This window comes from Microplitis demolitor, chromosome 1, assembly GCF_026212275.2.
Source record: "Microplitis demolitor isolate Queensland-Clemson2020A chromosome 1, iyMicDemo2.1a, whole genome shotgun sequence".
Classification (NCBI taxonomy): Eukaryota; Metazoa; Arthropoda; class Insecta; order Hymenoptera; family Braconidae; genus Microplitis; species Microplitis demolitor.
This window is the reverse complement of record NC_068545.1, coordinates 15590456-15609775: the sequence shown is the minus strand read 5'-3', so window position 1 is coordinate 15609775 and position 19320 is coordinate 15590456. Positions and strand designations below refer to the sequence as shown.

General features: G+C 30.6%; 1 protein-coding gene and 1 long non-coding RNA gene across 7 annotated transcripts in view; one reads left to right on the top strand and one right to left on the bottom strand.

Moving 5' to 3' along the window:
* LOC103572714 (protein AF-10) overlaps window positions 1-13361 on the bottom strand; it is an 86204-nt gene extending 72843 nt beyond the window's left edge. For 3 of the 4 annotated variants that reach the window (XM_014443270.2, XM_014443272.2, XM_053740322.1), the window contains exons 1-7: window positions 12674-13360; window positions 12011-12090; window positions 11755-11919; window positions 11472-11669; window positions 10703-11389; window positions 10316-10632; window positions 7049-7510 (exon numbers count right to left, since the gene is read on the bottom strand). In XM_014443270.2, coding sequence (XP_014298756.1) covers window positions 7049-7510; window positions 10316-10632; window positions 10703-11389; window positions 11472-11669; window positions 11755-11919; window positions 12011-12090; window positions 12674-12782 — 2018 coding nt within the window. In that variant the 5' untranslated portion in view covers window positions 12783-13360. Of the gene's footprint in view, window positions 1-7048; window positions 7511-10315; window positions 10633-10702; window positions 11390-11471; window positions 11670-11754; window positions 11920-12010; window positions 12091-12673 lie in introns of all 4 variants that reach the window. The other variant, XM_014443273.2, reaches the window with a different exon arrangement.
* A 175-nt stretch (window positions 13362-13536) lies between these two features.
* On the top strand, window positions 13537-18353 carry LOC128668137 (uncharacterized). Of its 3 annotated transcripts, XR_008403913.1 has the most exons (3): window positions 13537-15245; window positions 15341-15397; window positions 15944-18353. It is a non-coding gene; the product is annotated as an uncharacterized LOC128668137 (long non-coding RNA). The 3 variants fall into 3 exon arrangements; XR_008403907.1 differs by lacking the exon at window positions 15341-15397; XR_008403902.1 differs by having other exon boundaries at window positions 13537-15397.
* Window positions 18354-19320: the final 967 nt, after the last annotated feature.

Sequence of the window (19320 nt, the reverse complement as noted above, 5' to 3'; positions counted from 1 at the left end):
TGCGTAAACTAATGAATTCTGAATTTTAGGCGATTTTATGCCAATTATCATTAAGGTCAACCTTTCAAGCTCTGTAACTCGAGTATCATTGGTCGTACCGACTTGGCTTTCATAAAATTTTTTGTAGCAAATCTTATGCATTACAAAAACTTTTTAGTACTTCTGTTCAAAAAAAATTTTTTAACACCAAAAAATCAAGTTGAAACCGGAAAAAAAAATTTTCAAGCAAGATATCAACAAGCCGCGTCGAATAACACCATAACGATCAAAATCAGTTCATCCGTTCAAAAGTTATAGATATTTACATACGTATGTACGTACATACATACACACATACATTCGGACATCATCGGGAAATTAGTCAGCATAGCTTCCTAGAATCTCAAAACGTCAAAATCTGATAGAAATTCGGTTTTCGAAAATCGGACTGAAACCAATAACCTCCCGAATTTTTGGAAATTTTCAATTTTTTTAGCGGGAAGTTAAAAAGCGCGGTGCATGCAACTGATAATTGATGCATTAATAATTTAACCAACAATTTCATTACACTGCAAATGATATGAACCGATGTGTAAGTTTTCTGAATGATAGCTATTCTCTACATTTCTAACAGTTCTGTATTGCATGCGGCGCACGTTTTCGTTTTAAAACTTACAAGTATTTTCATAGCTATTAAAAATTCACAATAATAACTTTTCAGGACTATCTGTAAGAAGTTCAAATTTTATACGTAGTTTTAAATCTTCATGAGGCTCAGAGAATTTATTTCATACTTTTCCAAATTTTTGCTCGTCTTCCAAAAAGTCTATGGGCTTCAATAAATTTTTTTTTTATAATCTGACCTTATGGCTCTTTTAGTAAATTTTATGCCCTTAAATTTGGAAAAATTTGTTGCGTCGGTTTTTCTAAGATTACTCCGGAACCGTGCATGATAACAAAATTTGAAGTCCAAATATCAAAATTAGAGGCTTAAGGCTACAATTTGCTTTTTTCATTTTTACTCTACGACCATTTTTCACCGAGTTACAGCATGTTGAAAATCAGTCAAAAATTTGGAACTTTTTTTACATCCTTTAATTTTTGTGACCAGTGTATATTAAAATATCATGTATCAAATTATTTTATAATAGGTTATAAATTTAAATTGAGTGACTGTTTTCAAAATCGCGCTCATTCGGGCATTTTTTACTTTAAAGTTCATTCGTTAGATTCAATTTAGGTTATGTCAAATTTTTTAGGAATTGTTATAACAATATCTTATTAAATATATCTTTTAAATTCATGAAATTTTTTATTATGAAATCATAAAGTAGTATAATTTATAATTTATTTTCCAAATCAATAAACTTATCATAGTTTAATTGACATTGTCTTTGAGCGACTATAGGGCCATGTGTTGATCGAGTAATGGTACATCACAACTTTTATTGGGCGACTATGGGTACACTCAAGGACCTTATTTAAAAAATTAATTAATAATCAATTATCAACATTATTCTTCAAACTAAAATTTTATGCTAATACTTCAAACTACGAAAGAAAAAAAATATAAAAAATAAAATATGGTTTTTCATTTTTTTTATTAATTTATATTGAGTGATTTAATCTTACTTCAATGAAAAGTGAGCGGGTGTAGGGTGCTTTTACCTTATACCGTAGAAGAAAAATTTTTAATTCACTTTAGTTTTACTTGTAATTGCGAATTGCATGTAAATTGTCATAAAAAAATATATTGAAAGTCATTTCAATCAAACTGATGTCAATTGTTTTAACAATTAGCATTCTTTAAATAGTAATATATTTCCATCAACTTAATTGAAAGTTTTAATTAAATACCGTTAAAAATAATTGGAAATCGATTATTTCTCGATTGTATTTCCCTTATTGGGTCCTCAAATACTAGTTGGTACAGTGATAGTCACTAAATTCGAAAGTTGAAAACCACTTAATAACTCCAGTCTACCTTTGCTCGAAATATATCATTTGAATTTGACAACAAATTGACAGAAAAAATCAAAAAGAAGAAGTTTTGGTTCACTTTTCAAAAATGTGTCCAGTACATTATATTTAAATGGTATAACATCTACATGGTAGACAAAAAGTTGATTCAGGAAAGTTGACGGCTAGGTGTCGACAATTTGAATTTAACAGATCTTTGCTTCGGAATTCGAAAGATCCGTTTTCTCAAAAAATATTGCTTGAATTTAATGGGAAAATAATAAGCTTTTGCTGAGTAAGCATTGCTAATAAGATCGTTGTTGCTATTATGGAGACACTTGCGGCAGTTAATTGACGTCAAGTTTTCTTCGCATTTGATATACATGTATAACATTAAATTATATCATTATTAATGAAGATAATTGAATTTATTTAAATTTATTATCAAAATTATTTTAATTAAACTTTTAACAGATAATAAATTATAATCTAAAAAATAAAAAAATTAATTGTTAATTATTGTCATAAATTTCGTAGTGGCGCGGCAATAAGCAAACAACGTAAAATTTAAGTTATGTAAGTATTATTTCATGAATAATAAAATAACTATTAAAAAATAAAATTAGACCTTCACAAACCATCAAACAACTTTTAAGAAGTTGCAAAAAAAGATTTTTACGATTACGTAAAATTTATAATTTAACATCCTTATGTTTCAGTTGTATCCGACGTTGACGTATATTAGACGTTAACTTTAAAGAGAGTTGTCGTTGAACAACTTCGGCTATTTGTCTTAAAAAAATTGATCAATCGGGTTATGATACCTAGCAGTAGAAAATTAATACTATTATTAACGAGCTATTTTATGTGATTACAAAAAGATACTACGAACACTATACGCTCAGATGTCATATATCAAGACTGCACTTTACTTTATGGCGAGTTTTTCAATCTTAGTTTAGACGTTGATTTTTAGTAGCGCACATCAAAAACTTTAACAATTGGGTCAATGCATAGTTTTTACATCCCTTAAATTGTGATATCTTAATATTCTTTATAATTTTTCATCATTTCGGAAAAAAAAAATTTTGTTTTTGTTCATGAATTTTTAAACTCGTACTTAAATAAATAGTAGGCGCTATTTTAACGAATAACTAACGCTATCTCATGCGTGTGACGTCACAGTGCATAACTTTTTTTTTTTCAAATTAATGGCGCCAATCTCTTTTGTAGTTTACTTTCATAGACAATTGATACCTGCTGTAGTGATTTTTATGTACAAAAATCATTCAATTCTTGATTTTTTTCACTCAGTTTACTTTCATATACTGCTACAAGCGCCAGTCTACATTCTCAATAAAATAAAGCTTCACGCCCATATTCACATCAATTCTCACAGAAAACTTCGATACCAAATTCATTGTCAATTTGTCTATATTATTCTGAGTAAGCTTCAATATTAAAAATAGAATAATACAATTCATTTAAAATAGGAACTTATTCAAAATTTTTTCAATGCCTCAAAATAACATAAACTACACATTATGGATTCAAATAACGCGCCGAGAATATGCTCAATGACTTAAGATTAATTAAATTGCGTTTCACGTCACACGACTTTTATACAATTTAAGACCACTTAGATTTATTTATTTATTTCCAAATTATTTGCCAAAATTGATTTTTGATTTTATTCTCCAATTTTATTTGTATCAAGGAATTGTTTTATTTAATTTTTAGAATCATATCGCTTTCAAGCAAATATCCAATTAACACTGCAAAAAAAAAATCTACCAAAAACTGATTCTCTGTGTAAAATCGCGCCAAGTAGGCGTTTAGAATTTTTTAAAAGTAAAAAAAATTCCAGATCGATCCATCAAAAAGACTTAAGATATACAGACGAAATACAAAAAAAAAAATTTTTTTTGTTTTTAGGTTTTTTGAAATGTTTCAGAAATGGCTCAATCGATCGATTTCAAAATGTAATTCGCTCTGGAACCCAATGAAACGTGTCGATTGCCGCCTCAATTCGTTAATTCATTCGAGAGATTTCGATGACAAAAGAAATGGTGAAAAACAGTTTTTCGCAAATATCTTTGGAACAACTGAACCAATCATTTTCAAAATTTATCAGCTCTAAAGCTCAATAAAATTCGCCGGTTGCCACATTGAACATCACAATCATTTAATTAGTTCAGAAGAGAACGATGACGAAAAGTTTAAAAAATAACATTCTATGTCATTTTTCCCGGATAAATAATATTATAATGTACTAAAATGTCTTCAAAATCATACCAGCTCTTCATCTTTATGGTCTCTCTCGATCTCCACATAATGAAATGCATCTCGTTCTTTAATTAAAATAATATGATTAACACAAAATAGAAAAAACATCGTTTTTAACATTTTTCCCGGATACTTTATACATAAACGCTCTGATCTGTGTCAAACCTATATTTCTTTAAACATAATCGTGAATCATAACATAACTGAACATCAAAATCAGTTAATAAGCTCGAAGGATATCGACGATGAAAAAATTAAAAAATAACAATTTACTTCGTTTTTTTCGGATACCGCATACTGTAAGTCCTCATATGTTCTAAAACTCATACTGGACCTTTGGCTTTATAGGTTTTAATGATCGGTTTATAAATTATTGCAATCGGTTGGTTAGTTTAAATCATATCATCATAAAAATTTTTGAAGAATCACTATTTCTAACGTTTTTTCTGGATCATCCATGTATTAACTCGCTGGTTTAATGCAAAGTTCACGTAACTCTTTCTATCGATCAGTGCTATAAAGAAGTTCAAAAACATTTAATTTATCAAGCGTAACGGCGAGCAAAACTTGAAAAAACAATCCTTCTCGATTATTTTCGATTTCTCAAATTCTCGGAGGTTAATAAGAAATGACACTTTTTTCGAGCTCGAAGGGCTTGAAAATACAAATGTATTTGAAGTTATAGTTGAGCTCAAAGAACTCGCACATTTATTGAAAACAACAATGTTTTCAAGCTCAAAGAGCTCGAAAACAGCGGGAAGTTTTGGGGGTGACCCACAGGGTCAACCGTTTTTCAGATTTTATTTTCGGTATAATAGTTTCAAAAGTTACTTCGAGTCCTAAAAAAACATCTTCCCAATAAATCCATTCAACATCTCATAAATTGAGATGGCGCTTGACAAGCTCATTTTCTCATGTTAAATGAATGTAAATTTTTTTTTTTAATTCAGCGTGAGAAAATCTACAAAAAATTTTTTTTTTTCCAATTTTTAAAAATATATTCCAGAGAACATTGAACTCCCCACAAAAAAGTTTAAATCATCAAGTCTGTAACCTCAACAGAACAAAAGTTACAGTTCTCCAAACTTAGTAAAATTTGCTTTTTTTATAGCCTTGTACTATAATTTGTCGCTGAGATATCAGTCTTCAATCGAAAAATGATTGCTTTGAAATAAATTTTCCTTGGCCCGTGAACCTTTTTAAAGCAAAAGAAAAATTTGAAAAATTTTTGCCTTGCGGTATTTCTCGTGATTGTGCATTAGTCGTAGCTTTGAAAAAAACTTGATCAAAAAATCTTCAAACTTCAGACAGCCGTTCAAAAATCATTAAACAATTTCTAAAATTTTTCTGTTCCTTTAATTTTTGGCACAAGTGTATTTTTAACGAATTTCGTTGATAGGTCAATGATACAAATTTATCCAAACTGGGTTCAAACTCTTGTATCTACTATAAAAATCACTCATTTTGTATAGTGATAATTATTTAAACTAGAAAAAATGTTTTATTTGATATTGCAACCATTTTAAACAGCTTAAATCCATGTGACTTTTCTTTTGTAAATTTTACGAAAATGTGAATCAGTTCACTTTTGTAGGTAATTAAGTTTAGAGGATTGTAACTTTATAACTTCCCGATAAAATAAATAAGAAATTTTCAAAAATTCGGGAAGTTATTGGTTTCGGTCAGATTTTCGAAAATCGAATGTCTAAGAGATCTTGACGTTTTGAGGTTCTAGGAAGCTATTCTGACTAATTTCAAAATGATGTCTGAGTGTATGTATGTATGTATGTATGTATGTATGTATGTATGTATGTATGTATGTACGTATATGCGTACGTATGTAAATATCTATAACTTTTGAACGGATATATTTTACGGAGATATTTTAAAAATAAACTTTTTTCAAAACTTTTTTTTGTGAATAACTTGTAATGCGCTCGATAGATTGATTCTAAAACCAACTGGGCTCTGAAGCTTCATAAGCCGCGTCGAATGCCACCTCAACCTTCAGAATCGGTTGATTCGTTCAAGAGAAACCGTTGTCGAAAGAATTAAAAAAAAATTTTTTTTTTTTTAGTATTTTTGAAATTTCTTAAATACGACTAGATAAATTAGTTCTCAAATCTGATCAGCTTTAGAACTCAATAAAACGCGTCAATTGCCACCTCAACCGTCTCAATCGGTCAATTCGTTTGAGAGATGTCGTTGGAGAAAAATTGGTAAAAAACTTTTTTTTTTTTTCGAAAAGAACGGCATACAAAAGTATTTTCAAGCTCAAGGAGCTCGAAAACAGCGGGAAATTTTGGGACTGACCCGCAGGCTCAATCGATAGACAGATTTTGTTCTGTTGAGGTTACGGACTTGATGATTTCAACTTCTTGTGGGGAATTGAATGTTCTACTAGAACATGTTTCTTAAAATTGGAAAAAAAAAATTTTCGTCGATTTTCTCACGTTGAATTAAAAAAAAAAATCACATTCATTTAACATGACAAAATAAACTTGTCAAGCGCCAGTTCAATTTATAAGATGTTGAATGGATTTTTTAGGAAGATATTTTCTGGACTCGAAGTAACTTTTGAGACTATTAGTCCTAAAAAAAAAAAAAAAAAAAAAAAAAAAAAATTTATGACATGCCCTGGCGAATACACGAATTTTGGAGAGATGTCATGAAAGGTGTTCAAATCGATTGAAAATATTACGTTATCATGTAATTTTTTCTATAATCACCTTTTTTAAAAGAAAAACTACAAAAAAGCAACCATTAAAATTATACACCTCAGAAATCGTGATTCTACTTGAAAAAACAATAAGATAATTCTTACAATTTCACGTCCTTTTCCTCTTTTGTATTGTTTCCTAACGTAGTAGGTATCATATTCATGGATGAAAGCGGAGTAATTGAATCACGATCTTCAACACTTTTTTTTTTCCTTCTTCCTGGTCCAGTACTGCTCATACTTTCTGAGCTGGGACTACTCGGTGGAGAATCTTTAACTACAGATCTCATTGTATTTCCAGTACCGGATGTGATACTACTAAAATTTCCAGTACCTGGTGTGGTTCCTTGACTCACAGATGATATTGGAGCAACTGATAGTGATGGTGTTTGATGATTATTTCGATTGAGATTACGTTTAGATGTTTTAACAATACTAATAGAAGTATTGGAATTCGATGAAGCAATTGTCGATATTGGCAACGGAGGAATGGGCAAAGGTTGACTATTTGACGTTGAACCGCGTTTAGTTTTTTTAACTTTTTCTTGTTTCTCTGTTGACTGCAATCTAAAGTACAAAATATTATCCATTAGATTATAAGTTTAAAAACAATAGTTCAATTAAATTTTTTTGAAGAAAAAAAATCAGAACTCGAATTCATACTTTTTCGAAGTAATAGTTTATTTCTGTAATAAGATTATGTTACTCATCTTGATTTTAAATGAAATTATTTATGCATAATACTATCAATATTACTTAATAAATTATATTAAAGCAAATTTAAATGTATTTAATTGCTTTATAAACATTGCATTTGATAATTATGTTGAAAATGCTGCATTTCAGATATAATAATAAATTCTTTAAATAATTAAAAAAATTGTATAAATACTAAAAATGTGATTTGTAGTGTTTAATTTTTTTTATTGTATCACTTTATGCATCAAATAATGTAGGACAATTTTTATTCAACATTAAAAATTATCGTTTTTATTAGAGGTTAACCAAAGTACTTGTTTACCTCCCACGTCAGCTATATCCGATATAGCTCAGTATACTCTGAAATAGATCGATCTCTCGAACGATACTTTTGCGCGGCAAATATTTGAACATAAAAAATCGTTATATTTTAGAATCAATACTTTATTTTGTTATTGAGTTGAATTTCTTAGAATCTCGAAGAAATTTGCTTAAGATTCTTCATTTTTCAATTAATATGGCACTTACCAATTGGTTAATTTATCATGATACTGAAAGTAGCAAACACCAGGCAATTTTGAAATTTTTAGAAACAAATTACTTGTAAGTAAAACAAAATTTTTAGAACATGCACAAAAAGATTTTTTGAAGGTTTTTGTTATAATTACTTTATTTATTTATTTAAAGAAAACAAATTTATTTAATGTCTACTACTTCCAGCATCATAATTTATTTTCTTGATTTAAACGACTTCGATTATATACTTTGACATTAATTCCTATCGGGTGATATTGCTTTGGAATAAATGAGTAAGTCTACATTCAAAAACTTCGACGAAATGATTTGTGCAGACAACTTTTTGATGATATAAATCAAAAATATTAAAATGTATCTAAATTATACTTCTGAAAAAAAATTTGTAATAAAATTAATTTACTCTGCTCAAAAATATTAAAACAATTCTAAATGTCGATAGACAAATTATTGAACATTATAAAAATCTATATAAATAGACTATTAAAATTTTAATAAATCTTCAATCATTATTAGATATAAAAAAAAAAATAATTTAAAAAATAACTGGAAGAATAAAAATTCTATGATAGAAAATTAATGTAGATTATTAACAGCAAACCTATAACATCGTAAAGCAATTTTTTTATTGTAGAGATGTCTATTTGTCTATGTTTTGTTTTAGATTATTTTTTATAAATGATTATAATTGTAAAATTATAAAATTATACAATGGTATATTGATATAGATATTTATTTATAGATATTTACATCTTAAGATTATTTCTTTATAGATAATTATAATATTTTAAATATTTTTAAGTAGAAAAAATTAACTTTATTTACTGAATTTTTTTTAAATATTGTTTTTTAGATACATTTTTTTACTAATTTAATAACTAATGGAATACTCTAGTTTTGATAAAATTAGCCTACAAGAACGTGTAAAGATGCGTATTAATTTTCCTCGAAGTATTACTACCCGATAAGGATTAATAAACAATATTATATAGGGTAGAAGTACCACTTATGGCCACTGCTTCATTTTTGGACATTTGATACTCTACTTTGATTAATGAAAAAGTATAAAAAGAAAACTTCCATTCTAATATTATGATTAAAGTATCTTTGAACACATTTAAAAAATTAATTATTTCATTGCGTATTTTACAAATTATTTCATTTAAATTGTTGAAGTTTCTAAAACTGACCCTACAGGGACCAAAAACGGTACCTCTACCTTATATTCTATGAGCAAATAGTCAACATCACTAATAGTTACGGTCATAGTCTTAATTTTACTACAAAAATGAAATACCCCCGCAGTTATTCAACTGTATTCGTCTTTAATCAAACTGAAGATTAAAATTTAGAGTCATGTAAAAATAAACCTTAAAAAAAAAAAATGTTTAATTGAATAAAAACTTAACAATTAGCGTTTTTGAACTCAATTTATTATTTTTTTTTTACCATACCTGCACCAAAAACTTATATTTCTACCTTATTTAGTGGGAAAAACATTGTACTTTTTTCTCATTAGAAAACAAATGAATAAAATTTGACCCATTTTAGTGTAATCGAATAAATCTAGAGATAATTTAATGTAAGTGAATGAGTCAAAAAATTTAAAGCGATCATAAAGCAACCTCAGCACTTTCGCGATTGCGGTGTGCAATAATATATTACATACTGAAGGAGGAATGTAAAAAGTTCCAGCCTACGTATGTAATTGCCTACTAAAGTTAAAAGCGAGGATGAAAAACACGCAAAGTGGAAAAGCCCACCTTCCTCCGTAATATGTATACTATTTTTCACCAGCTATGCACCCATCAGTTTAAAATTTTGCCTGTCTGTGGAAAGAATTCATTAATTCACTGATTCGTCAACTTTTTTTTTTTTTTTTAAAGAGAAATGTATTTCTTTCTTCCTGCTAAATAGGACAGGAATTTAAACTTTCAATGCAAGATCAGTGAAAAATGTATCATTTTGTAAAGTCAAAATTCAGAACTATCCCGAAAAATTAACCCTGAAAGCATATCAGTCGTTTATTGAGAATCCAATAAAATTTAGATCTCAGATATTATTTTCAATATATTTTAGTTAAAATATGTTATTGTGCCGTAAGTTATGATTCAATATTGTGAGTAAATTTTATTTTACCGTGATTTTTTAGCTGGCAAATCTTCTGGAGGATATTCTTCAGAGTAAATAAAGGAGTCCGAGAGACTTTCATTAATAACAGCAGTTGTAGACATACTTTGTTGAAGTTGTTGATAAAGAGTAGGAGCGCTGGTCACTACGCTTTGTACGAAATTTGGAAGAGAAGTAGCTGCAAGAGGTACTGATACTACAATGCTAGTCGCTGTGGTAGTGTGTGCTTGAGTTGATGGCGATGACATTATAACCGGTGCTGCGGTCGATTCAGTTGTAATAGAAATACTTGATGTATTTGAATTTAAAGAATTATCGATCTTTAACTGTAAGCATATTTTAAATATCAAATGATTATGAATAAAGTCTCAAAGTGAAACAAATGATAATACGAACCTTTAATTTTTCTGGCTCGGATGTAGTACTAAGGCTAGTTGCTTCAGTGACTGTGGGTTGAACTGAATTACTCGGTGTTAATTGTGTGATTGAACTGACTGCGACAACTGAACCACTAGCCTCAGAGCTGGCAGAATTATTCGAATTTTCACTTCCCAATGCAGTTGGTGTATGCGCACCTGTTTTTCGCTTTTTACTTGTATAGCTTAATTTATTTGATGATGAAGAACTTGATTTTGATTGATTATTGTTTTTATTAACAAAATTAATACTTGCTCCGGTTTTAACACCAATTGTAGCAGAAACTAAATCTGAGACAATAGTATTACTAGCACTACTGCTCTCGTGGCCAAACACACTCTCCGATTGAGTAACAACAGTTTCAACGAAGTTCGAGGTCGTAAATTTACTAGAACCTGGAGTTGATGATAAAATTGTATCTTTTGGAGTATTACGGCCGCTTCCGTTTTTATCATTAATCACTCCATTAACATCTAAACTAGGACTAGCATTTAACTTATTTTTCAAATTTAATGTTGATGATTTCACGCTTGCACTTTTGCGTTTCACTGCTGTAGATGTTTTCAAAGGTACATCTACTTCTTTTTCTGGAGAAGAATCAGATGATCCATTGTCCGCTGGAATTGGTTTATAAGGTGGAATTGTTTTAACATTTCCACCTTTTTTCTAAGAGGAAGAAAAAAAAAGAAGAAACCATGGACTTCATTGTTCAATTTTAAATAATTTTTGAGTAAAATAAAAGATTTACCAATTTCGAATAGTGGTGTTGGCAATATCCACAATATTTAACATTGTCAAGATAATTTCCTGCTTCTTCACAAAGTAAACCTAATGCTTGAGCGCATGTTACATGAAATTGCTGTTTACAGCCTGTCTTATTACATTGCATACATGCTCCTACTGTAGCTCTACTACCTCTGCCTTGTTCTTCACAAATGTAGCATGTCTAGGCATGGTAATAAAAATATTTAGGCAACACGAATATGAAATAACGTTAAAGTTGTATTGAATCATAAATTTAGTAAAATAACCTTATTAAACCTTTCTGACGGTATAAGTTGAAGAATAATGGGCTCCATTGTCGTAACATTGCCAAACCTGACTTCAGGAATGTAAAGAGCACACACCACATGGGCCCAGCCAGCTTGATCTGTTCTCTTAAGTGCTCCATCACGACTCGGGCATAATTCACAACGCTATTTCAATAATTATAACACATTTATACATATATTATATTAACGTCATTATATTTCTTGACAAAATATTATTTGTCAACATGTAACTTACTACACGTGCACTACGTTCTTGCGATTCACATTTTCGACAATACCATGGTCCAGTCGGCACTGTCACAATTCCATAACACGCTATAAGTAAACATAATAACGATTAGATCAACGATTTAATTGAAAAAATAAATAAATCATTTAAAAATCATTACAAGTTATACTTGATTAAAACGTTTCTAAAACACAATTTATAACTTATAAAAAATAACTGTTGAACTTTTTTTTGTTCTTTAAAAAAAAATGAATCATCAATAAAACCAACAATACGATGATTCAATACAATAATATATTAGTGTATGCAAGTAAATATGCTTAGGATACGAAACATTTTAAATTAATCAGTATAGTATATTTTACACCTCGGGCAGGAAAGTAAGAAATGTCTCAGATCTCATGTAATTGTTGGCCGAGGCGAAGCCGAGGTCAACAAACATGTGATCTGAGGCTTTCTTATTTACTGCCCAAGGTGTCAATACTATTTTTCTCCTCGACGGAAGCGGAAAGCGTCAACTTCGTTTCACACAGCGGGAAAAAAGTTGACGCTTTTCGCCCGGAGGGGAGAAAAAATTATTTAATAACAAGGATAACATAAAAGAAACTATGAAATATAATTAGAAAATAATGAAAATCACGACAATTAACGATTATAAATAAAGCCAACCTTGATGAACAGCAACAGTACAACCTTGTCCATCGCAATATACAAGTGGATTTTCCGTCCATCCCCTCTCGTCAGAACATACACAGCAACCGCCAAGCATCTCCTTCATGCTGTGTGTCGGACGATTCGAGAGATAAGACTAGCAGCTTAAGCTAAACTAGTCGATAGCACTTCATAATAATCAAATAATACACACCATGTAAAAACATCGTGGAAATCACTATTCGAATATTTATAGAACTAAAAAACCGAAATACGGAAACATCATTAGTATATTTAGTCCATCAACCAAAAGATTTTGACTATAATTTAATCGATGTATAAACAACTTATGAGATAGAAACATTTAACTACAAACTTCTTATACTTTTGACATTTTCTTATGAATAATTTCGTAATTACTAAAAAAAACTAAAACCATTAAGAATCTTAAGAATTATTAGTAAAATTATATCACTGAAAGTTTATTGTTGGTTGATTTAAACAAATAGTGAGTGTTTCATAGTTACATTAACAGTTTATATTTATTTCACTTTACATACATCTCATCTCATCTTTTCTGTTTTAAGAAATATATCCGAGTGCTAGAAACTATTGATAACGATACATATACAAGAACACAACATCAATAACTTTTGTCACAGTTCGTGAAGTAAATGTCTGCCATACTCAATGATTTTTTTTTCAATAGTCAGTCAGCCAACTCTGAGACTACATTTCCCCTAAGCGGTCATGGCACATTTTAACCGAGTAAGGATGCATGCGACTGGATTCGAGACGCTAAAAAACAGACCCAGATACCCAGATGTTATGTCCTGGGAGGTTACTAGGATCGGAGCTGACGCCACCTCCTGGACAGTGGGCAGTTCGTTGTCACGCGGGACCAAATTTTGAATTTGAAAACAGTGGATAAATTTATTGTTTACTACGATGATGATGATTATGATTGTTATTTAATGAAATAATTAAACTATGATTAAGGATAGATGTAATTGATAAAATAACTTTTATCTGAAGACTGAATTTTATTATAAAGTATGGATAAAACTTGATCAGTAATAACAGTTGTATTCGTAAAGAGTTCTCGGAGAGAAGTGAAGTTACATCAGACGGCAGAGAGATCTCGGACCTTCACTCTCCAACTTCTCCCCACTACTCTCATGTTCACACTCATGCTTATATGTATATATTCTTATATATCTATGTTCTTTACTAAATATTATACTTATACATTTATACTTTCTACTAATTCAAATTTGGGATATAAGCTTACACATATACGTTCTTCACTTTATCCATTCTACAACTTCTTATTACTTATTCTATTTATATGTACTTAGATACAATCTTCCAGTTAAATATTCTAGGCTATCAGAGGTGTATTCCTCCATAATTATTCTATATTTAATTATTTAGTACGATTGACATTACTATTTATTGTGAAACATTATTATAATTAATATAATGCTATATTTCTATATTTTCTTTAATTTATTTATTATACGCGTCACTCTTTATTTAATATTAACAGTAATAGTTAAATTCTGGTGAGACATGGTTTTCATTAGTAAGTAACATTTATTAATTATATATTTTCTTTTCTTACTTGTTGATAGAATATGTATTTGTTTATAACCATATTGACGGTTAACTTTAGAACAAGGACCTATTCATGATTTTTATGCGTATGTTTTGTTTAGGTTTTAAGTATCGGATGACAGGAAACGTTCCAAGACCACTCAACCTGTATTTATATTTCTCTGAATACAAAATAAAGGTTTATCTATCTATTTATTTAAACTTTCTTATAATAAAAATATATAATTTAATGAGTATGTGCCACGACGATTTATCATTTAAATTATTGACTCAATATTGTTAAGACGCAATAAGTGTTGTAAGAAATTAATATATAATTTCAAATGGAATTCAAATGCGCGCTTCTTATATATCTCAAGTTTACTAATTAATTAACAGGTGGAGGCACCTGAGGCTGTTGAGGACATAACACCTCCCCCGTTAATGAAAATTCGACATATCGTTCGTCGAATTTTTCTCTCATATATACACATGTATATAACGATATATAATAATAGCTGAAGCTAATTCTGAATGAAATATAAATTCTGCAAGACAATTACCTATATAAATAATACCATTACCGGTTGTTAAATCGTGGTCGCACATTTACATTACAAGTTACAAAAATAATCATTTTTATGATTTAAAACTAACAGTAAATATTAACTCAGGTTACGCACAATATTTATATTACACAAGAATACATATTTTTTAAGGGTGAGCAGCACTAACCGGATGTTCGAATTTATTTTTCTAATTACGTTTGGAATAATTACGTCACTTAAATGATGAAAACCTTCAAAAAAAAAGTTTATCTTAAACATTTTTCGGAAGCTATAAAATTTTTGTAATAAGAATTGATCAATAAATTCAAAGAAAAGTAAAATTTAAAAACTCGTTTAGTACGGCCCAGCCTTATCATTGAGGTCACGGTGTTTACATTTTAGCAAGAGTTTAATCCAGACTATGAAGTATTATACGGATCAACAAGGTAATTTAATTTTGTAGAGTCTTTTGACGAATTTAAAGAAAATTTGATTAAAGTTATACTCGGAAATTCTTATCACTTATGTTATATTATTCCAGATATATTAATTTCAACTTGTTTGTATGTACGACTTGGTATGTTATGGGGTGAATTAGGTAGCTACATTTCATTATTTCAGGTTTCAGTAATTTTATAAGGGTCTATATAGTTACGATCAAGTTCGTTGGTTTTCGCGTCATTTGCCAAAAATACCCAATTTCCTTAAGAAAACTTATTAGGGTTTACCCGACAGTCACAATATTCCTTTGATTTGAATGTAGCTCTGTCTGGATTTTCAGCAGCTTTTTAATTGTGTTACTTGACTTATAATCGGCAGACTAGAAATTACACAACAAGTAAGATTGATTTTCTGATTCTTTTCGTCAGCCGTTCAGGGTTTTTAGGGTTCTTGTCAGGTTCATCGTCTGAGGAATAAACGTCATTTAACATCGGTTCAGGAAAAGTATCATTATCATTAAAAGAATTGGCAGGGAGGTTGGTTTGAACCGGATATAAGAAAACTAGATATTTATGACTACAAACATTTGTTGCTGATTCCGGAATATTTAAATATAAACTAGTTTCACTTCTTTTAGATAACTTTAATGTTAGTACTTAAGCATGCATTTCTATAATGTCTCTTTCATTTTCACACATTTCAGGCGAGGACGTCCTCTCTGGCATCTCATGCATGGGGGACTCAAACCCCCACACGACATCCGAGCTCGGTACAACAACTGCTGGGTGGTCCAACCACCCAAGGGACAGGGCTAATAAACCCCTCTGAAGAGGGCTGCCACTCATCCAACAACTCGTCTCCCTGGGAAGAGAGTACTGTCCTCGTTCGAGTCTCGCTTTCCGCCTCAACGTCAGGTCGGCGAGTCGTCGGGAAGGCATCTCTATCCTTCAGATATGTGCACAACGTGCCAAGGGTGGCCATAAACTTGCTGTTTACGCCACTATATTTGGAGGGGGTTGTCCAACAACCCCAGGGAGTCGATGCCATAATTTTTTTTTCACACTCTCTTTTTTTTTTATCTTATTCTGTTTTTATCCATGCTAATACTCAACCTACTATTTCCTATGAGTTTATCCTCAAGAAGCGGTTTCCCAAGCTTTGTGTTCTAAATCAATAATATATTAAGTAATTTTATGTCAATGGGGTTTCGAGAGAGCGCATCAACATTAGCGTTCAATCGACCTTCCCTATAATTGACTTCATATTCATATTTCCGTACTTCAGCAACCGATGTAGGAGTTAAGATATAGGAATTTTTATTCTATGAGCTCACACCAATGATTTATGATCTGTGACTTTCAGGAGTTCAGGGGCAGAGTAGTAGGAAGGTATTTTCTAATGTCTTCTGGCTGAGAATCGCACCGAGGGCATAAAAAGAAGTGTTTGTTGTCGTGACGAAAAGTTTTGAAAGTGGGGGAACTGGAGAATAAATTAATATCAACTTATAATTAATATCAGAATCTATCGTGAATTAAAATTTCTCCAAATTAAGTAGTTCATCACTATTAATAGTTATACACGGTGAGGTAATATGCTTGTTGTTGTGAGTTTTTATGGAAGCGTCATTTTGAATAAGTTTTGTTTCATTTGGTCTTCTGTGTGGGCTGTATTGTCAGTTTGTTGGTCGTTGTATGCATTGAAATTTTGGTTTGATGTTGTGTTATTTTCTCTAACCCAAGTAAACCTATTTTTGCAGATTTGTGCGAAATGACCAGGCTTAGAACATATTGAACAAATTACGTTCATGGAGTTATTACAGTCTTTTTGTAATGTCCTCGTCCTCCACAAGAAAAACAAATAATCGAATTACGGTCAAGTCGTCTTATATTGTCATTGTTATGTGTCTGAGTTACCCGTACAGTAGCCTGGTTATTAGTTGATGATTCCTGTGGCAGTCTGTTATTGTTATGATTTCTTCTATCTCCATAATGATTGTTCGCAAATTTGATATGATTTTGGGAACTACTAATGGAATATTGGCTGGAGTAAGGATTATTACTACAGTGGGAATGTATTTTAAAAAGTGAATTTTTTTGTTCCAATTCTTTTTCTAATTCTACGGCAAGATCTACTGCTCGCGACAGAGTAAGAGGTTTTTGACTAGCAGCCCACAATCCTAACTCTCCCCTAAGACCCCGTACGAAGCTATCTCGAGCTCCTTCTTGGGTACTAGCTAATAACCCGGTTCGTATTTCACCCGAATGCTTATCCATAATTACTTCTGACGTTCCTTGAACGATTTCGTTGATTCTAGTAACGTAATCTACGATGGTTTCACCATCCTTTTAATAAATATTCGAAAGTAACGACTGCTATTGAGATAGAGTTCTACTCGGCACTAAAGCTCTTTTAAGATTTCCCAAAATCCCTTCAAATGCTAATCCCGATTGATTTGAAATATATTTGCTGGCTTTACCCAATATACGAGATTTTATCAACTGAGTTAAATACAATTTACCAGATGGATGTATTAGATTTAAGGTTTGATTACAAAGTTCAATAAAATTATTAACTGGCATATTTTCTCCATTGAATACGGGTATAAGGTTTATAGCGTCTTTGATACTCAAAAATTGGGAATTACTTGTATGAACTAGATTATTGGTAGCATAATTGTGCTCATTATTTCCGTAGCCCGCGAGTACCGGTTCAATTGGTACGCGATTCGAATTATGAACTGGAGTAGCTGGAATGCTAGGGGTTATAGAAGGAGAGATGGTGGAAAAATTGTCATTATTAGTGTTCTGAATGTCAATAGAACTAATCACCACTTCAGTGCTCGCGTCCGAAATGTGTTCGTCTGTAGTCACTAAATTAGACATTTTCGCCTCAAATCATGTTAATGCTTCTATAGTCTTGATTCTATTTGATTACTATATTTAATATATTAAGGAAATACTATATCAAATTACAGTTGAACTTTTAATTATAATTATTAAGATTATGGAATTGTAAATAATACAAAATATTATAATGTGTACTTATTTCGACTGAAACTTATGTCTGATAGCAATTTAAAAGTGTTAAATATCAAATAATCGTCAAATTTCATACATGAATAGTTATAGAATTTCCTTTAAAACAAAATGCCTTTAGTTTTGATATAAAATAATACTTCATAGAATGACTTACAGGTTGCAGAATTAATACAAATAAAATACCTTAAAAAAGAAAATAATCACTTTTCACTTTTCACTCGCGAAATTGCCCTTATTAAAATCGCACTACATAATTTCACTTCACTAATATCTTCTGTCAGCATGAAGTTTCCTCCTAGATGACCCTTCGCAGTTGAATTGACCCTCTGGAATTGGAAGATCGCCGATAAACTTACTGGAACGCCGGAACAGATGCAGAATAATACACTCGATGATGCTTTTGAATTTCAAAACGCTGATGGACCAATCAGGATTTTCCAGAACGCTGTTGAATCTCCAGATTTGCGTTGAACCCAATTGGTGTGACTATCCCACCGCTGTCACCAGTTGTTATGTCCTGGGAGGTTACTAGGATCGGAGCTGACGCCACCTCCTGGACAGTGGGCAGTTCGTTGTCACGCGGGACCAAATTTTGAATTTGAAAACAGTGGATAAATTTATTGTTTACTACGATGATGATGATTATGATTGTTATTTAATGAAATAATTAAACTATGATTAAGGATAGATGTAATTGATAAAATAACTTTTATCTGAAGACTGAATTTTATTATAAAGTATGGATAAAACTTGATCAGTAATAACAGTTGTATTCGTAAAGAGTTCTCGGAGAGAAGTGAAGTTACATCAGACGGCAGAGAGATCTCGGACCTTCACTCTCCAACTTCTCCCCACTACTCTCATGTTCACACTCATGCTTATATGTATATATTCTTATATATCTATGTTCTTTACTAAATATTATACTTATACATTTATACTTTCTACTAATTCAAATTTGGGATATAAGCTTACACATATACGTTCTTCACTTTATCCATTCTACAACTTCTTATTACTTATTCTATTTATATGTACTTAG